The following is a 26,989-nucleotide window of genomic DNA, read 5'->3' as shown; positions in this document are numbered from 1 at the left end:
TAAAGCAACACCTTACGGCACAATGCCTCTCCCCTATTTGACCTAGATAGTTTGTGTATGTATTGATATGTAGGCTCGTGCGCCTTTTTTAAATTGATGTAGTTCTGTCCTTGAGCTGTTCTTGTCTATTAATGTTCAGTATTACAGTGGCAAGAAAAAGTATGTGAACCATTTGGAATTACCTGGATTTCTGCATAAATTTTGCATAAAATTTGATCCGACCTTCATAAGAGTCACAAAAGTAGACAAACACAGTGTGCTTTAACTAATATCACACAAATTATTGGATGTTTCTTGTCTATATTGAATACATAATTTAAACATTCACAGTGTAGCTTGGGAAAAGTATGTGAAACATTAGGCTAATGACTTCTACAAAAGCTAATTGGAGTCAGGAGTCAGCTAACCTGGAGTCCAATCAATGAGACAAGATTGGAGATGTTGGTTAGAGCTGCCATGCCCCATAAAAAACTCATCACAACATGTGAGTTTGCTATTCACAAGAAGCATTGCCTGATGTGAACCATGCCTCGAACAAAAGAGATCTCAGAAGACCTAAGATTAAGAATTGTTGCCTTGCATAAATTCTGGAAAAGATTACAAAACTATCTCTAAAAGTCAGTCCATGGTAAGACAAATTGTCTATAAATGGAGAAATTTCAGCACTGTTGCTACTCTTCCTAGGAGTGGCCGTCTTCCATAGATGCGCTGAATGCACAGAATGCTCAATGAGGTTAAGAAGAATCCTAGAGTGTCAGCTAAAGACTTACAAAAATCTCTGGAAGATTCTAAAATCTCTGTTGACAAGTCTACAATACGTAAAACACTAAACAAGAATGGCGTATATGGGAGGACATCACGGAAGAAGCCACTGCTGTCCAAAAAAAACATTGCTGCACGTCTGAAGTTCGCAAAAGAGCACCTGGATGTTCCACAGCGCTACTGGCAAAATATTCTGTGGACAGATGAAACTGAAGTTGTGTTGTTTAGAAGGAACACACAACACTATGTGTGGAGAAAAAAAGGCACAGCACACCAACATCAAAACCTCATCTCAACTATAAACTACGGTCGAGGGAGCATCATGGTTTGGGGCTGCTTTGATGTCTCAGGGCCTGGACAGCTTGCTATCATTGACAGAAAAATGAATTCCCAAGTATATCAAGACATTTTGCAGGAGAATGTAAGGCTATCTGTCTGCCAATTTATGCTCAACAGAAGTTAGGTGATGCAACAGAACAACATTCCAAAACCCAGAAGTAAATCAATAACAGAATGGCTTGAAAATACGCCTTCTGGAGTGGCCCAGTCAGTCCTGACCTCAAGCCGATTGAGATGCTGTGTCATGACCTCTAAAGAGCAGTTCACACCAGACATCCCAAGAACATTGTGGAACTGAAACAATTTTGTAAAGAGAAATTATCCAAAATTCTTCCTGACAGTTGTGCAGGTCTGATCCGCAATTACAGAAAACGTTTGGTTGAGGTTATTGCTGCCAAAGGAGGGTCAACCTGTTATTAAATCCAAGGGTTCACATACTTTTTCCAACCTGCACTGTGAATGAATACATGGTGTGTTCAGTAAAGACATGAAAACGTATAATTGTTTGTGTGTTATTAGTTTAAGTTTGTCTATTGTTGTGACTTAGATGAAGATCAGATAACATTTTACGACAAATTTATGCAGAAATTCAGGTCATTCTAAAGGGTTCACATACGTTTTCTTCCCACTGTATGTCATGTTTCATGTTTTGTGTGGATCCCAGGAAGAGAAGCTGCTGCTTCCTCAACAGCTACTGGAGATCCTAATAAAATGCCAACAAATACCAAACTACCTTTGTCTTTTGCCCCTTCTCTGCCTCTTTCTCCGTTCTTCTTCTTCTTCCATCTCCTCCCCCCTCCCCCATTTTTCCTTAACAGGTGGAGCCCTACGTGATGTTCAAGAAGTCAGACAAGCCGCTGTACGGCAACGACCGCTTCGAAGGATACTGCATCGACCTTCTCCGCGAGCTCTCAGCGATCCTGGGCTTCCGCTATGAGGTGAGTGGCTTCCCATGTGTCTCAGTTGGCGTAGCATGGTGCTTGTAACACCAGGGTTCTGGGATCAATCACGATGGTATGAAAATGAATGCGTGTACTACTACAAGTTTCTACTAAATGACATATATTGTTAATATTAATATTAATAGTTGTTGCTGTAGTCATTCTTATTCTCATTAATAGGTGCGCCTGGTGGAGGACGGGAAGTACGGGGCGCTGGAGGAGAGCACGAGCCAGTGGAACGGCATGGTCAGGGAGCTCATGGACCATGTGAGTAGGGGGAGGAGAAGTGGACTATTGTCATGGTTACCATAGTGGTTATTGGTGGGTTGCCGTGTTGACGAGGTTACGGTCGGTTGGTTGGATGGATCATGGATACAATGGAGCTTCATGGGCTTCAGATAGGTTCAGAGGTTATGTCTATAATGGAGTTTAATGGTCTTCAGATAGGTTCAGAGGTTATGTCTATAATGGAGTTTAATGGTCTTCAGATAGGTTCAGAAATTATGTCTGTAATGGAGTTTCGTGGTCTTCAGATCGGTTCAGAGGTTATATCTATAATGGAGTTTCATGGTCTTCAGATAGGTTCAGAAGTTATGTCTATAATGGAGTTTCGTGGTCTTCAGATAGGTTCAAAGGTTATGTCTATAATGGAGTTTCGTGGTCTTCAGATAGGTTCAAAGGTTATGTCTATAATGTAGCTTCATGGTTGACCCTGAGGACCTGCATATTTGTGCTACAAATGGAGCCGAAATTGAGCTTGTTTCTCAATATAAGTACCTGGGTTGGATTGATGACAAGTTGTCCTTCATAACACAAATAAAATCTGACTAAGATGCTAAGATCCAAGATTGTTTTTATATATTGAAATAAATCATGCCTCAGTATTGAAAATAGGAGAAAGATTGTTCAAATGACGTTTCTCCCTATATTGGATTTTGGTGATATTGTTTACATGCTGTTTTGAAACCCTAGGACACAGTCTACCATTCCACAGTACATTTTATCACAGCGGACAATGTTAGGACTCATCATTGTAGTCTGTATGAAATGTGGGATGGACCTCTCTGTCTGCAAGAAGAGAGCTGCGTTCTCTTTCATTTATTTACAAAGCAATCTGACAGAATCTCCCTCCATTTGTAACGTCATTAATTAAGTTAAGAGTCATAAATTATCTAAATCCGTTCTCAGGAATGGATAACACTAGAGATCCCTGCAGTCTCCACAGATTTGGGAAAATCTGCATTTCGTTTTTTTGCCCCTAATTTGTGGAACAATCTGCCGAGTTCACTGCAGTTAGATGTGCTGGTGTCACTCAGGCAGTTTAATAACTGATTGACGACTTTTATGTAGTTGAATGTGATTGCATTTATTAAATATGTTTATTTTGGTTGATTGTGTTCTGAATTATATTGTTTTAAAACACATATATGTGTATGTTTTATTTAGAGGTCGACCGATTATGATCTTTCAACGCTGATACCGATGACGATTCTTGGAGGACCAAAAAAAGCTGATACCGGTTAATCGGACGGTTTTTATATATATACTTGTAATAATGACAACAATACTGAATGGACACTTTTATTTTAACTTAACATTATACAGAAATAAAAATCTATTTAGTCTCAAATAAATAATGAAACATGTTCAATTTGGTTTAAATAATGTAAAAACAGTTGGAGAAGTAAAAGTGCAGTATGTGCCATGTAACAAAGCTCATGTTTAAGTTCCTTGCTCAGAACATGAGAACATATGAAAGCTGGTGGTTCCTTTTAACATGAGTCTTCAATATTCCCAGGTAAGAAGTTTTATGTTGTAGTTATTATAGGAATTATAGTACTATTTCTCTCTATAATATTTGGATTTCATATACCTTTGACTATTGGATGTTCTTATAGGCACTATAGTATTGCCAGCCTAATCTGGGGAGTTGATAGGCTTGAAGTCATAAAACAGCGCTGTGCTTCAAGCATTGCGACGAGCTGCTGGCAAATGCAGGAATGTGCTGCTTGAATGACTGCATACGAGCCTGCTGCGGCCTACCACCACTCAGTCAGACTGCTCTATCAAATATCAAATCATAGACTTAATTATAATATAATAAACACACAGAAATACGAGCCGTAGGTCATTAATATGGTCAAATCCATAAACTATCATTTCAAAACAAACGTTTATCCTTTCAGTGAAATATGGAACCATCCATAAGTCAAAATATTGCTGTTACATTGCACAACCGTCAATGTTATGTCATAATTATGTAAAATTCAGGCAAATTAATTACGGTCTTTGTTAGGAAGAAATGGTCTTCACACAGTTCGCAACGAGCCAGGCGGCCCAAACTGCTGTATATACCCTTACTCTGCTTGCACAGAACGCAAGAAAAATGACACAATTTCCTTAGTTAATATTGCCTGCTAGCAAGAATCCAAAAATGCAGATTACCGATTGTTATGAAAACTTGAAATCGCCCGTGCCGATTAATCGGTCGACCTCTAGTTTCATTATTCTGTTTTTATTGTAATGTATACAGGGCTCTCTTGTAAAATAGATGTTTAATCTCAGTGTGACTTCCTGTTTAATTAAAAGTTAAATAAAAATAAATAAATGGTCTTCAGATGGGTTCAGAGGTTATATCTACAGTATAATGGGGTCTGTTTTGGGTGGTGCACAAATTATAATAGGGAGGCTTTTCAGTTCTTTGACTTCCCAGTTCCCACCAACTACATTACACCTTTATTTAGCAAGGTAAGTTATATTTCAAATAAAACAACCTAGTCCCTTGTCTATCTCAGCTCTTTTAATGTGATACCAAATCCCCTGATTGGTGAACTCCAACAACCCCCCCCCCCCCCCTGCATCTCTGTTTTAATGTAATTGGTTCAAATGTGGTGAACCAGCCTGGCCCCAGATCTGTTTGATGTCTTGTCCTATAGCCAGGGTCACGTCAAACATGTTGTCAAGATGGCACAAACAGATCTGGGACCAGGCTATCTTCCCCATCTCTCTTCGCAGAAAGCAGACCTAGCAGTGGCTCCGTTGGCCATCACCTACGTGAGGGAGAAGGTCATCGACTTTTCCAAGCCCTTCATGACCCTGGGGATAAGTATCCTCTACCGCAAGCCCAACGGAACCAACCCGGGCGTCTTCTCCTTCCTCAACCCCCTCTCACCCGATATCTGGATGTATATTCTGCTGGCTTACTTGGGTGTCAGTTGTGTGCTGTTTGTCATAGCCAGGTAACATGCCATCCCCTCGCTTTCACAAACCAGACAGTGGCTTTTCTCTGCAACTCATGATACTAGAACCAGAATGTGGAGTTATTCTACCTCTAAAATGTAAACTCTATGCCTTAAAGGAAAGCTTTTACAGTGAAGTGGGACAGTCTGACAGACTGTGTTTATGCCCTTAAGCTCATGTAAAGATATCTTATGTAAAGTACTGTGGACATGCCCTGGCTCCAGACTGAGGAAAATATGAAACAATCAGTGTGAGGCCTTGTCTGACCTTTGGTTATATATTGGTTTGCTCAGTGTTAGGCATTGAATACAGTATGTTTATTTAGCTATTATAAGTGTAGTAGTATCTTAGTGGGCAAAACTGGTTGCAATGACATAATTATGAAGTAATATTGTATGCTGGTTGTAAAATGATGTTTTTGAGACACCCTTTTCACAACCAGAAAAATACATCTTTAGATGGTTGTAATCTGGTTTTCTGGATCCAGAAAACCAGTTCACACACAGAATATGATGTTATTGGGAAGTCCCATTACAAATGCTGACCGCTGGGTAGTAGAATTCCCCTGACTGAAGCACTGCTACGTAATCCTATGTAGAAAAGTGTTAACTAACCCCAGAACTCTGGGGTGCCAGCTGTTACGTGTTCTTTGGTTTGACCCCAAGAGTTTTGTGGTTAATGCACTTATTCCAAATGTTACTGGCATTATGATCAGCTGAGAGGAAGGCAACAACTGTCACCTAAGTTGGTTCAGAATATGCACTTATTTTATTGCAATCTTTTTCGACGTGTGTTGGGTAAGTTTCTCTATATTTTCAATGTAGCCTTTCCATGGTCCTACGTTTACACAGTGAAATGAACCCAGATATAGGTGCAAGCATGTTTGTGTGTTTCTGCATGATGTGTGTTTGACATTGTGCTTATTATAACACATCCACTTCCTTGAACTGTGTGCCAACATAATGGAAATGGTTCGGTGAACCACGCTGCTCTCCTGGTGAATAACCTTGCCTGAAACATGAAGACATGGACTTAGGAGGCTTTAGCTCAGCAGGCTAAAACAGTGCAATGGCGATTGCCTCTATACCATTGTGGTCATTATCAGATAACTCGTTCTATGTCTTCCATAGGGGTGTTGATGTGTAATAGCTCAAAGCCTGCTATATGCTATTTTCCCCCAGGCGTCAACTTGCTGAGCTGAGCTCTCTCATAATTGAAGTATTGACCACTCAACAAACATATTGATTGGTTGAGTCCCTTTATGTCAAGGATATTGTTTTCTTTAATCCCCTACAAATAGATCTCTAACGAATTGACAGCTAATTGATCCACATCCAAAGGACTAAAAGGAAGGATTTTCCTACGTTCTACAACATTTTATTTTTATTCAGTTCCTAACGAAATGTAGTTCTTTAAATGCTCTTCCTTTATTGAGAAAGAAACACAGTTGAAATTCCCTCAGACGGTGTTCACAACCATAGAACACCTATGTATTGAGTCGCGAAAAATATCTCAGAGAGTTCGGACAATGCATGGGCCACCATACACAACAAGGTCCCTGTCATTGCATGTACATATGGAGTTGTTCCTCATTCTGGCTAACACACTAGATAAGCACAAATCACAGTATTAGGCTCTTTCTTTCACACATACACACACACACACACACACACACACACACACACACACACACACACACACACACAGGCATGCATGCATGCACTCAAACACACTCTCTCACACACACATATACACACATGCACAGACACACACACACACCTACACACACCTCTCCTCAGATGCCCTGAGACAAGAAGGGAAACAGATCTATAAAACCAGCTAGAGTGATTGAGTCCAGCAGACAGCTAATAGGAGGTTGCCTGATGAGTTTTTGTGGTTGTGGATAGGAGGAGAGAAGAGGAGAGGAGGATGGGAGAAGAGGAGGATGAGAGGAGAGGATGAGAGGAGTGTGAGATGAGAGGAGAGGAGAGGAGGAAGAGAGGAGAGGAGAGGAGGAGAGAAGGATGAGAGGAGAGGAGGATGAGAGGAGAGAAGGATGAGGAGAGGAGAAGGAGGAGAGGAGGATGAGAGGATAGGAGAGAAGGATGAGAGGAGAGGAGAAGGAGAAGGAGGAGAGGAGGAGAGGAGGATGAGAGGTGAGGAGGAGAGAAAGATGAGAGGAGAGAAGGATGAGAGGAGGAGTCCTTTTGTTATTCTGTGTGGGACTCTGCATGTCCCCTGTCTGCGCTCTGTCTGTGTGTCTGTGTGTGTGCCATCTGTGTTTGTGTGTATGCCATCTGTGTGTGTGCATGTACGCGTATGTGAGTGTGCATGTGTGCGCAGGGTGACACTTCTCTCCTGCGGGAATCAGTGTGCAGAACATAACCCAGAGGAATACAGGAGTGGAACGCACAGAAAAACCTCTCACACACACACACACACACACACACACACACACACACACACACACACACACACACACACACACACACACACACAATGCGTTTCACACTGTCACACAATGTCACAAACCACATGATGCCACAGGGGACATTGAGCGGTGGCGCACGGTCGCCAGCGGTTACAAGGAGACGGAGCTCATTGACATTCTGGCCTGTCAGGCGGTCGGATGGGGCTGGCAGGAAGTTTAATGGCCCACAATTCATCATGTTTGTGGAATAAATGTCCCTTTATTACAGAGAACCATAAACACTAAGCAAAGTCATACTGATGAAATGTGGTTACAGTTTACAGTGGGATGTAGTGGTAAACACAAAGGTTGGTAAATGCACAACAATGCTAACTTTATTTTATAAATGACAATGTGTGTAAAACAGCATTTACCCTCTGCTATATCCCTGGTGCTATTCATGTGAGAAGTATACACTGAGTGTACAAAACATTAAGAACACCTTCCTAATATTGATTTGCTCCTGCTTTGGTCCTCAGAACAGCTTCAATTCATCAGGACATGGACTCTACAAGGTGTTGAAAGCATTCCACAGGGATGCTGGCCCATGTTGACTCTAATATCTCCCACAGTTGTGTCAAGTTGGGTGGATGTCCTTTGAGTGGTGGACCATTCTTGATACACACAGAAAACTGTTGAGCGTGAAAAACCCAGCAGTTTTGCAATTCTTGACACTCAAACCGGTGCGCCTGGCCTAATACCATATCCCATTCAGAAGCACTTACACTCCCGTTCAGAAGTTTGGGGTTACTTAGTAATGACCTGGTTTTTGAAAGAAAAGCACATTTTTTCGTCCATTAAAATAACATAAAAAATGAATCAGGAATACAGTGTAGACATTGTTAATGTTGTAAATGACTATTGTAGCTGGAAACAGATTATTTTTTATGGAATATCTACATAGGCATACAGAGGATTCCTTTGTTCCAATGGCACTGTTGTTAGCTAATCCAAGTTTATAATTTTAAAAGGCTAATTTATCATTAGAAAACCCTTTTGCAATTATGTTAGCACCGCTGAAAACCGTTGTTCTGATTAAAGAAGCAATAAAACTGGCCTTTTTTAGACTTGTTGAGTATCTGGAGCATCAGCATTTGTGGGTTCGATTACAGGCTCAAAATGGCCAGAAACAAAGACCTTTCTTCTGAAACTTGTCAGTCTATTCTCGTTCTAGGAAATTAAGGCTAATCCATGCAAGAAATGGCTAAGAAACTGAAGATTCAAAATGTGTAGTACTTTGTACTAATGTGAGTACTTTTGGGTGTCAGGGAAATGTATGGAGTAAAAAGTACAGAATTTTCTTTAGGAATGTAGTGAAGTAAAAGTAACAGTTATCAAAAATAGAAATTGTGAAGTACAAATACCCACAAAAAACTACTTAAGTAGTACTTTAAAGTATTTTTACTTAAGTACTTCACATTACTGCATATTGGATGTTGTATAGGTGATCAGACATGCCCATATTAGGCAACTTCTCTAGCACAAACGTAACCAGGTCCTGATGCCTCATGCTAACCCAATCCCACTCTCAGGTCCTCATGCCTAATGCTAACCCAATCTCACTCTAAGGTCCTGATGCCTAATGCTAACCCAATCCCACTCTAAGGTCCTGATGCTTAATGCTAACCCAATCCCACTCTCAGGTCCTGATGCCTAATGCTAACCCAATCCCACTCTAAGGTCCTGATGCTTAATGCTAACCCAATCCCACTCTCAGGTCCTGATGCCTAATGCTAACCCAATCCCACTCTCAGGTCCTGATGCCTAATACTAACCCAATCCCACTCTCAGGTCCAGATGCCTAATGCTAACCCAATCCCACTCTCAGGTCCTGATGCCTAAAGCTAACCCAATCCCACTCTAAGGTCCTGATGCCTAATGCTAACCCAATCACACACACAGGTCCTGATGCCTATTGCTAACCAAATCACACTCTCAGGTCCTGATGCCTAATGCTAACCCAATCCCACTCTAAGGTCCTGATGCCCAATGCTAACCCAATCACACACACAGGTCCTGATACCTAATACTAACCCAATCCCACGCTAAGGTCCTGATGCCCAATGCTAACCCAATCACACACACAGGTCCTGATACCTAATACTAACCCAATCCCACGCTAAGGTCCTGATGCCTAATGCTAACCCAATCACACACACAGGTCCTGATGCCTATTGCTAACCAAATCACACTCTCAGGTTCTGATGCCTAATGCTAACCCAATCACACTCTCAGGTCCTGATGCCTAATGCTAACCCAATCCCACTCTAAGGTCCTGATGCTTAATGCTAACCCAATCCCACTCTCAGGTCCTGATGCCTAATGCTAACCCAATCCCACTCTAAGGTCCTGATGCTTAATGCTAACCCAATCCCACTCTCAGGTCCTGATGCCTAATGCTAACCCAATCCCACTCTCAGGTCCTGATGCCTAATACTAACCCAATCCCACTCTCAGGTCCAGATGCCTAATGCTAACCCAATCCCACTCTCAGGTCCTGATGCCTAAAGCTAACCCAATCCCACTCTAAGGTCCTGATGCCTAATGCTAACCCAATCACACACACAGGTCCTGATGCCTATTGCTAACCAAATCACACTCTCAGGTCCTGATGCCTAATGCTAACCCAATCCCACTCTAAGGTCCTGATGCCCAATGCTAACCCAATCACACACACAGGTCCTGATACCTAATACTAACCCAATCCCACGCTAAGGTCCTGATGCCCAATGCTAACCCAATCACACACACAGGTCCTGATACCTAATACTAACCCAATCCCACGCTAAGGTCCTGATGCCTAATGCTAACCCAATCACACACACAGGTCCTGATGCCTATTGCTAACCAAATCACACTCTCAGGTTCTGATGCCTAATGCTAACCCAATCACACTCTCAGGTCCTGATGCCTAATGCTAATCCAATCACACTCTCAGGTCCTGATGCCTAATGCTAACCAAATCACACTCTCAGGTTCTGATGCCTAATGCTAATCCAATCACACTGCTAATTTGATGCCACTCTCACTTAATAAGCTTTTACTGGAGTGGGCTAAATCAGGGTCACAGAGTGTTTCTTGGTAGACTTAAACAAATCTAATTTGAACCAAAAGTATACACCTCACACAGATGGTTATGGTCTTAAACAAAGAATATACATATACCATGGCAGATATAGAGTTGAAATGTATTATGTTTTGAGTTTGCATCCCAATATTACATTTCATATAAAGAACAGAAGACGGAAATATATCAAAACCGTTTGACATTGAAACACCTGACTTTCTGCGTATAAAAAAAGTGTATTAATTATGAAATTATTAAATATATTAATAACATTACACCCATGAAGCCACTATGACATTTGACTGCAGTTAAGGGCTACCATAATAAAGGAGGAATAGGGAGGGCATGAGGGAGTCTGGAGGCATCAGGAAGGAAGAAGGTAGAGAAGAAGGGGGAGTCGAGGGAGAGGGGGAGTCGATGAATCTCAATGAGCTCCATAGATGATCAGGGATGGGGACGTTATCTCCAGTGACAGTGTTATTCCACTCCATCGATCGGGCCTCACAATAAACTGAAGGCATTTGAATACGTCAATATGTTGATCTAGGGGAAAGGGGAAATTATTTGTGTTTGGTCTCCAGTGGAGAATAGGAATCTAAGGCCAGAGTAAAAGCTTGTAAGGGCGTCAATTCGAGTCCGAGACAAGACCAAGACTGGGGGTGGAGGTGGGGGGGGGGGGGGGGGGGGACCGAGTCAAGACCGAGACCAAGTCAAGACCAGGACCAGAAAAAAGCGAGTCCAATTTAAGACCATGATTTTAATTTTGTCAAATCACCAAATAATAAGAGTTCAAAATGTCCGGTATTTCTGTGTTTATATTTCAGAACAACATATGGATTCCTTAGACATTCATTATTGTGAAAAAACGCATGCTGAGGTCAAATTGAGTTATTACTAACGCAAACACAGTGGGGAACAATTGGCCTTCTACGCCTTCAGAGAAGTTCTAAGGATTTATAAAATAATTATTAGAATAATAGAATAATAATAATGATAATAATGATAAAAAATATTTATTGGAAAGGAAAAGGTTAACACTGAAGAGAAAAAAATATCCAATCAGGTTTTTTGGGGGGGGTCTCTGGGGAGGTAATGCTACAGTTGCTTGCTAAGTCAGCCATTGGCTAGGCCATCAGAAGCTAGATAAAGGCATCTGCCACTCAACATAGGTCATTTTGGAGTGGCAGTGGAATCAACCAATCACATTTTGACTTAATGAGTGGGACCGTTTTTACAAAAACGTATGGAAACTGCCTTCTTGAAGGCTAATAGCGAGCAGTAGTTTTCCCAAGGTCTAGCTAGCTAGCTTTTGTTGTCGGCTAGTTTGCAGCAGCTGCAACAGGTGTTATCAAAGAAGATCTTTTTGCTAATTTGTTAGCTTCTCCCTTTTCAAAGATAACTTTCAACAAGAAGTTAAGTTTCAAATGATCATCATCTGGTGAGTGGAACCTTGAGGAACACCGAACCTTGAGGAACACCGAAATATACAGTTGATTTGTCAGAGGACAAACCATCCACAGAGACAAACTGATATCTTTCTGACAGATAAGATCTAATCCAGGTCAGAACTTGTCCGTGTAGACCAATTTGGGTTTCCAATCTCTCTAAAAAAAGTGGTGATCGATGGTATCAAAAGCAGCACTAAGGTCTAGGAGCACGAGGACAGATACAGAACCTCGGTCTGACGCCATTAAAAGATCCTTTACCACCTTCACAAGTGCAGTCTCAGTTCTATGATGGGGTCTAAAACCAGATTGAAGCGTTTCGTATACATTGTTTGTCTTCAGGAAAGCAGTGAGTTGCTGTGCAACAGCTTTTTTATTTTTATTGAGAGGAATGGGAGACTCGATATTGGCCGATTTATATTTTCTTGGCCAATGTTTGGCTTTTTCAAGAGAGGCTTTATTACTGCCACTTTTAGTGAGTTTGGTACACATCCGGTGGATAGAGAGCCGTTTATTATGTTCAACATAGGAGGGCCAAGCACAGGAAGCAGCTCTTTCAGTAGTTTAGTTGGAATAGGGCCCAGTATGCAGCTGGAAGGTTTAGAGGCCATGATTATTTTCATCATCGAGAGATATAGTACTAAAACACTTGAGTGTCTCCCTTGATCCTAGGTCCTGGCAGAGTTGTGTAGACTCAGGAAAACTGAGCTTTGGAGGAATACGCAGATTTAAAGAGGAGTCTGTAATTTGCTTTCTAATGAATTTACCACAAGTGAAAGCCATCCTCTCTTGGGGAATGCTGCTTTTTAGTTAGCTTTGCGACAGTATCAAAAATACATTTAGGATTGTTCTTATTTTCCTCAATTAAATTGGAAAAATAGGATGATTGAGCAGCAGTGAGGGCTCTTTGAAAATGCTCTTTGAAACTCTTTGAAACTGCAGTACTGTCTTACCAAGCTAGTCGGAAGACTTCCAGTTTGGTGTGGCGCCATTTCCATACCAATTTTCTGGAAGCTTGCTTCAGAGCTCGGGTATTTTCTGTATACCAGAGAGCTAGTTTCTTATGAAATTAGGTGGTTAATTTGTAATCTGACATCCTTGGGTAGGCAGAGGGAGTCTGGAAGGGCATCAAGGAATCTTTGTGTTGTCTGAGAATTTATAGAACGACTTGATGATCCTTGGTTAGGGTCTGAGCAGATTATTTGTTGCGATTGCAAACGTAATAAAATTGTGGTCCTATAGTCCAGGATTATGAGGAAAAACATTAAGATCCACAACATTTATTCCACGGGACAAAACTAGGTCCAGAGTATGACTGTGGCAGTGAGTAGGTCCGGAGACATGTTGGACAAAACCCACTGAGTCGATGATGGCTCCGAAGCCTTTTGGCTTTGAAAACCCAAAGTTGAATGAAAAAAAGTTGAGTGAGGGAAAAACTAATAATATAAATGGTAATTAAAAAGTAAAAACCGTAAAGTTGTCAGGTAGCAAAGTAAGGTGAGCAACAAAATGCACAGCAGCACGTAAACAAGTCTGCAAGTTGTGACTGGAATATGCCCTACTTGCCCTAGCAGAGCTGGTTAGGCTGTTTACATGTTATCTAGAGCTTTGTGATTAACTATGACTTTCTTTGCCTGCGTTTACTGACACTGGTCATATTCAGCAGGTGTTGCGCGTTTGTAAATTCATCAGTTGTTCTGCACTTTGGCATACTCAGACGAGAGTGCTCTGAAATCGGAGTAAATCGCCAGAGTGAATTTGTGAATGCAGGAGATATGCTAACTGCACAACAGTCGTTTAAGTTCTTTCTAGCTGACCCAATGACGCCTGCATCTCTAGCTGTGTATAGCCACCAAAAAACGATATGAGGGGAAAAACTCACCCACTCCTCCAATGGGATGACATGACATCCTCCAAGAAGCTAGCTGTTAGGCTCCATGTTTTTAGCTTGCTACATAAATAGTTACACTAGCCTATTAGCCACATCATGACTGACTTCTGATCATTGCCCTTGATAGTTTGATTGTATTGACATTCCCAGCCTTAGTTACATTGTTTTTGTTTTTGTCCAGAATTTTGAGTCATTGAATCTGAAACAGTGAATCCCAAATGGAGGAAGCAAACAATGTATAAGGCCAGCTGGGATTTACAACCTGATAGCAATATGTTTTGGACTACCAAGAAATGTATTGGTGAATTATATGAATCAGGCATTGAACTGCATCCATCTATTCTGCCAAAAATAACTTCATGGAACGTCATGGAACGTTGAGTCAAATAGAACCTATTTTTAATACCTCTTATAAAGTTGCTTTTGTAGCATAAACTGGGAATTTAACATTTTTGACTGATATTATGATTGTCTGTTTGTTTCATATCTGCAAAGTAGTTAAAACACTGTCAGTTCCACTGTAAACTTTAGGTCACCGGTTACTTTGTGTGCTAAATGTGAAATATTTTTTGCAATGGGTGTAAATTTAGATTGGGAAATGCTTAGATGTATGTTTAGATTGCTTGTGTTTTTGTATTCTTATGGTTGGGACCTACTGGCTTATTATGTCAGAGTTTATGGACTGCTTATCCTTTGACATCACGCTGTGTGTGACTGCTGTCTTCCCATCGGCTCTATGCAGGGGTGTAGTGGTACTTTAACATCATGCTGTGTGTGACTGATGTCTTTCCATCGGCTCTATGCAGGGGTGTAGTGGTGCTTTAACATCACGCTGTGTGTGACTGCTGTCTTTCCATCGGCTCTATGCAGGGGTGTAGTGGTGCTTTAACATCACGCTGTGTGTGACTGCTGTCTTCCCATCGGCTCTATGCAGGGGTGTAGTGGTGCTTTAACATCATGCTGTGTGTGACTGCTGTCTTCCCATCGGCTCTATGCAGGGGTGTAGTGGTGCTTTAACATCACGCTGTGTGTGACTGCTGTCTTTCCATCGGCTCTATGCAGGGGTGTAGTGGTGCTTTAACATCACGCTGTGTGTGACTGCTGTCTTCCCATCGGCTCTATGCAGGGGTGTAGTGGTGCTTTAACATCACGCTGTGTGTGACTGCTGTCTTTCCATCTGCTCTATGCAGGGGTGTAGTGATGCTTTAACATCACGCTGTGTGTGACTGCTGTCTTCCCATCGGCTCTATGCAGGGGTGTAGTGGTGCTTTAACATCACGCTGTGTGTGACTGCTGTCTTCCCATCGGCTCTATGCAGGGGTGTAGTGATGCTTTAACATCACGCTGTGTGTGACTGCTGTCTTTCCATCGGCTCTATGCAGGGGTGTAGTGATGCTTTAACATCACGCTGTGTGTGACTGCTGTCTTCCCATTGGCTCTATGCAGGGGTGTAGTGGTGCCTGGAGAAGTGGGAATAGTCTAATTTTGCCACAAAGTTCCCCAAACGGCCCCCCAGCAAAGGAAAGGCCCCCTGTGTGAAAAAGCCTGTTTTCTTATGTTTTTTTTCTCCTATAGATTATTCAGATTTTCACTCTCAAAATCACACCTTTTTTCTTTTAAAGGTTCACCACTCACAAATGTGATGGTCTAAGTCCACAACAATGCTTAACCCACATCAATGTGATTGAGTGGGCCTGTGAGGGCCTGGCTCCCCAGTGGGTGGGCCTGGCTCCCCAGTGGGTGGGCCTGTGAGGGCCTGGCTCCCCAGTGGGTGGGCCTGGCTCCCCAGTGGGTGGGCCTGTGAGGGCCTGGCTCCCCAGTGGGTGGGCCTGGCTCCCCAGTGGGTGGTCCTGGCTCCCCAGTGGGTGGGCCTGTGAGGGCCTGGCTCCCCAGTGGGTGGGCCTGTGAAGGCCTGGCTCCCCAGTGGTTGGGCCTCTGTCCACCCAGGCCCATCCATGTTTACGCCCCTGATGCAAACAGCACATGATGACAATTGCACATCACAAATAGCCTACGAACCAACACTTCTGACTATTTCAATACCTGGTTTGCATACCCATTGTTGCCTTAGTTAGCATTTACTGGTAGATAAGTTGAAACATCTTTCCTACCCTACCGGATACCGATGTCATTCTTCTGTGAGCTGCTCCATGACAAAACAAGTTGAGAGCTGCACACTTACTGCCTGCAGATTAAATTATGCTGAAACTAAGCTATGTGTGCGGCGCATATGTGAATATATTGCAAGTGCTTTGCCATTGTGTAGGCTACTTTGTGCATGATTTATCTATTGTACTACATAATGGATAAGTCGTATACCTCCACTACACTACTTTGATATGCATAAGTAGGGATTAAACAGTGAGTATAAGCAATGCCCACTGAAAAAAAGTGGGCATACCGCTTATACCTGTGTAAACCCTCCACTACACCACTGACCCTTTGTGTTTTACAAAAAGTGCTCTCTCCTACAGGAGTGCGCTAGTATTACGGTTGTTGTCCTTTCAGAATCACAAACCTGTCACACACTAGGTTCACCACTGAAGGCCTATACACTAGGTTCACCACTGAAGGCCTATACACTAGGTTCACCACTGAAGGCCTATACAGTAGGTTCATCATTGTACTAACCTGTCACACACTGAAGGCCTGTAGGTTCTCCACTGAAGGCCTATAGGTTCTCCACTGAAGGCCTATAGGTTCACCACTGAAGGCCTATAGGTTCTCCACTGAAGGCCTATAGGTTCTCCACTGAAGGCCTATATACAACTTTGAGCCAGGAGAGACTGACATGAATGTTACTGACACTATCTCTCTGTGTACATCTAAGTGCGATACATGTTGCTTTGTTCTGGACCAACTGCAATTGACCTATGTCCTTCTTTGCAGCACATGACCACACAACTGGGAATTAGTCCAGGTGTGACAAAACTAGGGCCTGTAGGACTTGTCTGGTCGACTGAGATGTCAAGAAGGCAGAGCAACTCCTTATCGTGGACAGACTTCTTCCCATTTTAGCAACCATTGAGTCTATATGTTTTGACCATGACAGCTTGCTATCTAGGGTGACACCCAGCAGTTTAGTCTCCTAAACTTGCTCAATAGCCACATTAATCAATAATAGCTCCAAAGGAGGTTCAGCGTTGAGCAAGTGATTTGTCCCAAAAAATATGCTTTCAGTTATTTCGATATTTTGCACCAGCCTATTGCTAGTTACCTATTCTATGTTAAGTGTCTCAGTTATTTATTTTACTGTTGCAGCTGAAGTGTATACTGTCATCAGCGTACAGAGACACACAGACTTTATTCAAGGTCAGTGGAAGGGCATTTGTAAAATTAGAAAACAATATTGGCCCTAGCCGGCTGCCCTGAGGTACACCACACTCAACTGAATTTTCATGAGAGAGGCTTCCATTAACGAAAACCCTCTGTGTTCTATTAGATAGCTAACTGTCAATCCACAATAAGGCAGAGGATGAAAATCCATAACACCTACGTTTTTTCACCAATAGGTTATGATCAATGGCATCAAAAGCTGCACTGAAGTCTAACAAAACAGCTCCCACAATCAAATGAATTGTCACCAAGTGCTATACAGAGACCCAGCCTAAAACCCCAAACAACAAGCAATACAGATGTAGAAGCACGGTGGCTAGGAAAAACTCCCTAGAAAGGCAGGAACCTAGGAAGAAACCTAGAGAGGAACCAGGCTTTGAGGGGTGGCCAGTCCTCTTCAGGCTGTGCCAGGTGCAGATTATAAGAGTACATGGCCATTAAGGCCAGTTTGTTCTTCAAGATGTTCAAAAGTTTATAGACAACCAGCAGGGTCAAATAATAATCACAGAGGTTGTAGAGGGTGCAATAGGTCAGCACCTCAGGAGTAAATGGAAGTTGGCTTTTCATAGCCGAGCATTCAGAGGTCGAGACAGCAGGTGCGGTAGAGAAAGAGAGTCAAAAACAGCAGGTCCGGGACATGGTAGCACGTCCGGTGAACAGGTCAGTCAGTGTTCCTTAGCCGCAGGCAGAGCAGTTGACCAGGTGGACTGGGGACAGCCAGGAGATATCAGGCCAGGTAGTCCTAAGGTATGGTCCAGGTGCTCAGGTCCTCCGGGAGGGAGAGAGGAAGAGAGAGAGAATTAGAGGGAGCATACTTAAATTCAGACAGGACACCAGGTAAGACAGGAGAATTATACCAGATATAACAGACTGACCCTAGCCCGCTGGCACATAGACTATTGCAGCATAGATACTGGAGGCTGAGGCAGAGAATCCCAGTGGAGACAGGGGAGGCAGAGACAGAGGCTAGGCAGAGACCGTTTCTACCCATTTCTTTCAGCCAATCACCTGTTATTTGTGTCAGTGCCGAGCATGTTGAGTGCCCTTCCCTGAAACTCTGTTGTTAGTTTGTTTTCTGGAAAATAACTTTGTATTTGATCAGACATTTTTTTCTTAAAGTTTACTAAGCACTTTCAGCAGGCTGATTGATCGGCTGTTAAAAGCATTAAAGGGTACTCTGCTATTCTTGGGTAGCGGAATGACCTTTGCCTCCCTCCATGTCTGAGGGCCCACACTGTACTCTAGGCTTAAATTGAAGATGTGTCAAACAGGAGTCACAATGTACTACACTACCAACCTCCGCAATTTACCATCCATGTTGTCGGTTCCTGATGGTTTGGCCTTATTTATAGATTGCAAAAAAATATATCACCTCTTCTACACCCCCTTTGTGGAATTCAAAACTACAGTGCTTGTCTTTCATTATTTAATCCATTATGCATGACTAAGGCTCAGCATTTGTTGTTTGCGTGACTTACCTAAGTTTGCTAGTCTTATCAACAAAAACGTTACTAAAGTGGTTGACTATATCAAAGGGTGTTGTTATGAACAAGCCATCTGCCTCAATGAAGGGTGGAACCAAGATTGCTTTTTTGCCTAGAATTTCATTTATAGTACTACAGAGCTGTTTATTATCATTCTTTATATAATTTATCCTTGTTCCATAGTACATTTCTTCTTCTTTTTGTTTAGTTTATTTACTTGATTTCTCAGTTGACTGCACATTTGCCAGTCCGCTGTGTTGTCAGACTTTTTTGCTATTCCCTTTGCCTCATCCCTCTCAGCCATATCGTTGTTCAATTCGTCATCTATCCATGGGGATTTCGCAGTTCTCACAGTCCGTTTCTTGATTGGCGCATGTGTGGATACTGTTTTAGAGAAGATTTCTGCAACATTAGTAAAGATGTGATCAATACATGTGGATGATTTAGTTCATGTTTTGTTTGTAAATACCCAGGTAGATTGACTGATAACTTGAACCAGATTGCAAGCACTGGTTACAGCTTGCAGCTTCTTTTTGAGTAGGCAGCTTGATGACAACCAGTCATCAACTCTATTGATAACACATACAGTGGGGCAAAAAAGTATTTAGTCAGCAAGCAATTGTGCAAGTTCTCCCACTTAAAAATATGAGAGAGGCCTGTAATTTTCATCATAGGTACACTTTAACTATGACAGACTAAATGAAAAAAAAAATCCAGAAATTCACATTGTAGGATTTTTTATTTTTTTATTTGCAAATTATGGTGGAAAATAAGTATTTTGTCACCTACAAACAAGCAAGAATTCTGGCTCTCACAGACCTGTAACTTCTTCTTTAAGAGGCTCCTCTGTCCTCCACTCGTTACCTGTATTAATGGCACCTGTTTGAACTTGTTCTCAGTATAAAAGACACTTGTCCACAACCTCAAACAGTCACAATCCAAACTCCACTATGGCCAAGACCAAAGAGCTGTCAAAGGACACCAGAAACAAAATTGTAGACCTGCACCAGGCTGGGAAGACTGAATCTGCAATAGGTAAGCAGCTTGGTTTGAAGAAATCAACTGTGGGAGCAATTATTAGGAAATGGAAGACATACAAGACCACTGATAATCTCCCTCGATCTGGGGCTCCACGCAAGATCTCACCCCGTGGGGTCAAAATTATCACAAAACCACACGGGGGGACCTAGTGAATGACCTGCAGAGAGCTGGGACCAAAGTAACAAAGCCTACCATCAGTAACACACTACGCCGCCAGGGACTCAAATCCTGCAGTGCCAGACGTGTCCCCCTGCTTAAGCCAGTACATGTCCAGGCCCGTCTGAAGTTTGCTAGAGAGCATTTGGATGATCCGGAAGAAGATTGAGAGAATGTCATATGGTCAGATGAAACCAAAATAGAACTTTTTGGTAAAAACTCAACTCGTCGTGTTTGGAGGGCAAAGAATGCTGAGTTGCATCCAAAGAACACCATACCTACTATGAAGCATGGGGGTGGAAACATCATGCTTTGGGGCAGTTTTTCTGCAAAGGGACCAGGACGACTGATCCGTATAAAGGAAAGAATGAATGGGGCCATGTATCATGAGATTTTGAGTGAGAACCTCCTTCCATCAGCAAGGGCATTGAAGATGAAACGTGGCTGGGTCTTTCAGCATGACAATGATCCCAAACACACCGCCCGGGCAACGAAGGAGTGGCTTCGTGAGAAGCATTTCAAGGTCCTGGAGTGACCTAGCCAGTCTCCAGATCTCAACCCCATAGAAAATCTTTGGAGGGAGTTGAAAGTCTGTGTTGCCCAGCAACAGCCCCAAAACATCACTGCTCTAGAGGAGATCTGCATGAAGGAATGGGCCAAAATACCAGCAACAGTGTGTGAAACCTTGTTAAGACTTACAGAAAACGTTTGACCTCTGTCATTGCCAACAGAGGGTATATAACAAAGTATTGAGATAAACTTTTGTTATTGACCAAATACTTATTTTCCACCATAATTTGCAAATCAATTAATAAAAAAATCCTACAATGTGATTTTCTGGATTTTTTTTCTCATTTTGTCTGTCATAGTTGAAGTGTACATATGATGAAAATTACAGGCCTCTCTCATATTTTTAAGTGGGAGAACTTGCACAATTGGTGGCTGACTAAATACTTTTTTGCCCCACTGTACATTATCCAACATTTCATACATACATTATAGTCCAAATACTGACTTTTAGCACTTGTTGGTCTATAGAAACTTCATACAAGAATAGGCTTTAGGTGAGGTAGATTAACCTGTAGCCATATTAGATCCAAATCATCTGACATTAGATCCTCTCTCAGCCTAACAGGAATATGACTCCAGATATACAGTACATGTATCTATTTTTAGGAAATCGACCTCAAGCGATGTTCTTTTTTTTAAGTAAAGGAATTTTGTGTGTTTAACTGGATAGAGAAGAGATTGTAGAGGCCACTAATGTTATTCTGTTTGACTGAACTGTCTGTGTGTTCTCTCCAACCACAGGTTCAGCCCGTACGAGTGGTACAACCCCCATCCGTGCAACCCAGACTCGGACGTGGTGGAAAACAATTTTACACTGCTCAATAGTTTCTGGTTCGGCGTCGGGGCTCTCATGCAGCAAGGTAGTTGCCTCAGCCTGCTGGTGCTGTGGCTATCTCTGTGTCCTACTCTCTCTGGGGGCCAAGGGCCAAGGTTTTAGGCCAGGCTCCGGGGTACACACAGGGGTCTCTGGGTGTGTGCTGCTACACTCTTAGAAAAAAAAGTGCTATCGAAAACCGAAAAGGATTCTTTGACTGTTTACATAGGTGAACCCTTTTTGGTTCCAGGTAGACCCCTTTCCACAGAGGGTTCTACATGGAACCTTAAAGGGTTCTACCTGGAGCCAAAAATGGTTCTCACATGGGGACAGCCGAAGAACAATTTTAGAACAGTTTTTTCTTAATAGTGTAGATGGAAAGAAAAACATATTTACGTGGCATCTATACATGCTTTATAAAGGGCTTAGAAAAGGCTTAGTTTAGCCTTAAAAGATGCAGTTCAATTAAGTATATGAAGTATATGTATATGAAGGATGGTATATGAAGGATGGGGCTAAAAACAAACAAAAGATAACTAATGTAAAATATACTGTGTACATAAAATGTATATAGTATGTGTATAAGCTGGAGGTAGAAGCCTAAGTGTTGTTGTCCATTAGTTTACTCCAATTAGGGGAGGGGTGGTAGGGTTAGGGTAAAATAATAAAGGAAAATAAATAAATAAATATATATAAAAACGTCTGAGTGGAATTTGAGATTTTTGGTTCCAACCTCCATGTCTTTGTGAGACGCAGAGTAGGTTTGTGAGACGCATGTGTGGTTCCCACCGTGAAGCATGGAGGAGGAGGTGTGATGGTGTGCTTTGCTGGTGACACAGTCTGTGATTTATTTAGAATTCAAGGCACACTTAACCAGCATGGCTACTGCAGCATTCTGCAGCGATACGCCATCCCATCTGGCTTGCGTTTAGTGGGACTATCATTTGTTTTTCAACAGGACAATGACCCAAAACACACCTCCAGGCTGTGTAAGGGCTGTTTAACCAAGAAGGAGAGTGATGGAGTGTTGCATCAGATGACCTCAATCCAATTGAGATGGTTTGGGATGAGTTGAACCGCAGAGTGAAGGAAAAGAAACCAACAAGTGCTCAGCATATGCGGGAACTCCTTCAAGACTGTGGGAAATGCATTCCTCATGAAGCTGGTTGAGAGATTGCCAAGAGTGTGCAAAGCTGTCATCAAGGCAAAGGGTGGCTACTTTGAAGAATCTTGATTTGGCTTATACTTGTTTGGTTACTACATGATTCCATATGTGTTATTTCATAGTTTTGATGTCTTCACTATTATTCTACAATGTAGAAAATCATTTTTTTTAAAGCCTTGAATGAGTAGGTGTTCTAAAACTTTTGACCGGTAGTGTGTATATAAAAAATATATATATTTATAAAAAATATATATGGGGGATTGGAAATGATGTAAAAAATTACGTTAATAGAAGCCGCTACCTATTTGTAATGTTGAAGCTGATCCACCCCATCAAAAAAACAAAAAAAACAATGACAGGTTGGTGTCATGTGCCACTACACAGAGTACTCTCCCATTGCCCACAGCCAATCAGCACCCAGAGAGTAGTGGGACATGGGGTCAGGATGTGAGGTTATCTTGGGTACATGACAGTCAGACCCATCCAGTTTGTCTGTTTCCACAAAAGTTGCTTATTGTAAAATGTTAACATGTAAATTCAAAGATGTGACTCATTTGTGATAACGGATGGTAAGTTGAATGAGTACACCTTTCTTGGACCAGGTGAAGCCTATTTTAGAACAAAAATTCTCTGTCTATGGATATTCTTCATTCAATATGCTTTTTAGTCCAGGAGTGGTATTAATCTGGTCTGGGAAACCAGACCCTTATTACCCAAGTCCTAGCTTTAGTATAACACCTATCAACCATTCTTGGTCTCAGACAGACTGTCTCAGGTGCCTGGATTCGGCCTACTTCCGGGTGATCCACAGTGCACAATATACACCCCAAACAACTCAATATACAGCCCAAACAACTCCCACAGATCTTTGTAGATGCTACCCACTACAGTGTATGGATATCTTCTCCATGGAGATACTATCTTCTCCCAACTGCATCTTCTGGAAGTCTTTTTATCTGTCTCTACTTCCTACCCCCCTTTCCTCACCTTCTAACCCAGGCTCAGAGCTCATGCCCAAGGCCCTGTCCACCAGGATTGTGGGAGGCATCTGGTGGTTCTTCACCCTGATCATCATCTCCTCCTACACGGCCAACCTGGCTGCCTTCCTCACCGTGGAGCGCATGGAGTCGCCCATCGACTCAGCAGACGACCTGGCCAAACAGACCAAGATCCTGTACGGAGTGGTGGAGGACGGATCAACCATGACCTTCTTTAAGGTAGCTAGTTGGGCGAACCATTGAGCTGTATGCGACAAGTGGCCTTCTGAGGCGTTGTGGTTGTGGAGAAACCAGTTCAAACTGTGTTTTCTTATGCTGCTGAAAATATTGATATTTTTCACACAAGTTATTTTGTTGTTCTTTACAAAGCATTTATTTGACAAGGTCACATTGACATGGAAAGTGCTAGTCATTTTAATAAGTGTCTGCTGTGGAAAAAGGCATCTGCTCCAACTCAAATATAACACACCTGATTCAGCTGGTTAAGGTTCTGATGAGGAGCCATTTAGTAGAATCAGGTATGCTATATTTGTGTTGGAGCGAAAGCTTTCAGGACAGCAGATCTCTAGAAGAAGCGTTGGACTCAACCCTGCTTTAGAGCAACTAGACTCTGATTGGCGATGATCACAAGCATTTCGCTACACCCACAATAACATCTGCTAAACACGTGTATGTGAGCAAAAACATTGGATTTGATTTGATAAGGTCATTTCCACATTCTATGTCAAGCACTTTGAGCTACTGGAAAAGGCCAGCGCTATGTACTGGAAAAGGCTAGCTCTATGTACTGGAAAAGGCCAGCGCTATGTACTGGAAAAGGCCAGCTCTATGTACTGGAAAAGGCTAGCTCTATGTACTGGAAAAGGCCAGCGCTATGTACTGGAAAAGGCCAGCGCTATGTACTGGAAAAGGCCAGCGTGATGTACTGGAAAAGGCCAGCGCTATGTACTGGAAAAGGCCAGCGCTATGTACTGGAAAAGGCTAGCTCTATGTACTGGAAAAGGCCAGCGCTATGTACTGGAAAAGGCCGGCGCTATGTACTGGAAAAGGCCAGCGTGATGTACTGGAAAAGGCCAGCGTGATGTACTGGAAAAGGCCAGCTCTATGTACTGGAAAAGGCCAGCGCTATGTACTGGAAAAGGCCAGCACTATGTACTGGAAAAGGCCAGCTCTATGTACTGGAAAAGGCCAGCGTGATGTACTGGAAAAGGCCAGCGCTATGTACTGGAAAAGGCCAGCTCTATGTACTGGAAAAGGCCAGCGTGATGTACTGGAAAAGGCCAGCGCTATGTACTGGAAAAGGCCAGCTCTATGTACTGGAAAAGGCCAGCGTGATGTACTGGAAAAGGCCAGCGTGATGTACTGGAAAAGGCCAGCTCTATGTACTGGAAAAGGCCAGCTCTATGTACTGGAAAAGGCCAGCTCTATGTACTGGAAAAGGCCAGCTCTATGTACTGGAAAAGGCCAGCGCTATGTACTGGAAAAGGCCAGCTCTATGTACTGGAAAAGGACAGCTCTATGTACTGGAAAAGGCCAGCGCTATGTACTGGAAAAGGCCAGCACTATGTACTGGAAAAGGACAGCTCTATGTACTGGAAAAGGCCAGCGTGATGTACTGGAAAAGGCCAGCTCTATGTACTGGAAAAGGCCAGCGCTATGTACTGGAAAAGGCCAGCTCTATGTACTGGAAAAGGCCAGCGTGATGTACTGGAAAAGGCCAGCGCTATGTACTGGAAAAGGCCAGCTCTATGTACTGGAAAAGGCCAGCGTGATGTACTGGAAAAGGCCAGCGTGATGTACTGGAAAAGGCCAGCTCTATGTACTGGAAAAGGCCAGCTCTATGTACTGGAAAAGGCCAGCTCTATGTACTGGAAAAGGCCAGCGTGATGTACTGGAAAAGGCCAGCGCTATGTACTGGAAAAGGCCAGCTCTATGTACTGGAAAAGGCCAGCGTGATGTACTGGAAAAGGCCAGCTCTATGTACTGGAAAAGGCCAGCGCTATGTACTGGAAAAGGCCAGCTCTATGTACTGGAAAAGGCCAGCTCTATGTACTGGAAAAGGCCAGCGCTATGTACTGGAAAAGGCCAGCTCTATGTACTGGAAAAGGCCAGCTCTATGTAATGGAAAAGGCCAGCGTGATGTACTGGAAAAGGCCAGCTCTATGTACTGGAAAAGGCCAGCTCTATGTACTGAAAAGGCCAGCTCTATGTACTGGAAAAGGCCAGCTCTATGTACTGGAAAAGGCCAGCTCTATGTACTGGAAAAGGCCAGCGCTATGTACTGGAAAAGGCCAGCTCTATGTACTGTACATCCAATAGTTTATTCATTACTATCATTAGATTAATCTGTCACATTTTCTTCCTCTGGTCGTTTCTCAGAAGACTAAGATCTCCACCTACGATAAGATGTGGGAGTTCATGAACAGCCGGCGATCGTCAGTGATGGTGAAAGACATAGACGCAGGAATCCAGCGCGTGCTCACCTCAGACTACGCCTTCCTCATGGAGTCCACCACCATCGAGTTCGTCACCCAGCGCAACTGCAACCTCACCCAGATAGGAGGCCTCATCGACTCCAAGGCCTACGGCGTGGGGACACCCATGGGTAAGGTCTATTGTCCTTGTTGTCTATATAGTCTATCATCCATATTGGCTAAATTGCTTATATCTCCTATATCCCCTTCTACCTGTCAATGGCAATGTATGTTACTGGGGCGGCAGGTAGCCTAGTGGATAGAGCGTTGGACTAGTATCCGAAAGGTTGCAAGATCAAATCCCCAAGCTGACAAGGTAAAAATCTGTCGTTCTGCCCCTGAACAAGGCAGTTAACCCAGGCTGTACCTAGGCCGTCATTGAAAATAAGAATTTGTTCTTAACTGACTTGCCTTGTTAAATGAAGGTAAAATAAAATTAAATATCAGATTAAGCTGATAAATGAAAGTTGGAGTTTGGGTTGTTGTAGACAGAGAGTGATAACACACTGTATGCCTAACTGAAAGGGCTGAACAAGGAAGTGTTATGAATGAGGTCAGGAGGTAAGGGTTAAAGTGAAGGGGAAATGGACAATAAGAAAAATGTAGGAATTTCACACAGTATCTAGGATTTCTCTACACATTAAGATAATTGTACTTATAATAAACGTATTTTTGATTTGTACAGCTTGAAATCAAATGTGAAAATATCATGCCCGACAGGATCACGAAGTAACAGATTTAACTCTGGCATTTCAGTGTTAACACTGTTCCACTTGACACGTACGGTATATGATAA

General features: G+C 42.6%; 1 protein-coding gene across 1 annotated transcript in view; it reads left to right on the top strand.

Moving 5' to 3' along the window:
• The window catches only part of LOC110529367 (glutamate receptor ionotropic, kainate 2), a 176,921-nt gene that overhangs the window by 127,342 nt on the left and 22,590 nt on the right, over nucleotides 1-26,989 (top strand). Inside the window, exons 11-16 of the mRNA XM_021611507.3 lie at nucleotides 1,920-2,039; nucleotides 2,223-2,309; nucleotides 5,058-5,281; nucleotides 21,484-21,602; nucleotides 23,721-23,938; nucleotides 26,099-26,324. Coding sequence (XP_021467182.1) covers nucleotides 1,920-2,039; nucleotides 2,223-2,309; nucleotides 5,058-5,281; nucleotides 21,484-21,602; nucleotides 23,721-23,938; nucleotides 26,099-26,324 — 994 coding nt within the window. The remainder of the gene's footprint in view (nucleotides 1-1,919; nucleotides 2,040-2,222; nucleotides 2,310-5,057; nucleotides 5,282-21,483; nucleotides 21,603-23,720; nucleotides 23,939-26,098; nucleotides 26,325-26,989) is intronic.

Source organism: Oncorhynchus mykiss, chromosome 8 (assembly GCF_057628025.1).
Source record: "Oncorhynchus mykiss isolate SJ-2025 chromosome 8, ASM5762802v1, whole genome shotgun sequence".
In the NCBI taxonomy this organism is placed as follows: Eukaryota; Metazoa; Chordata; class Actinopteri; order Salmoniformes; family Salmonidae; genus Oncorhynchus; species Oncorhynchus mykiss.
The sequence above is the reverse complement of the archived record's forward strand: the minus strand, read 5'-3'. Positions and strand labels throughout refer to the sequence as shown.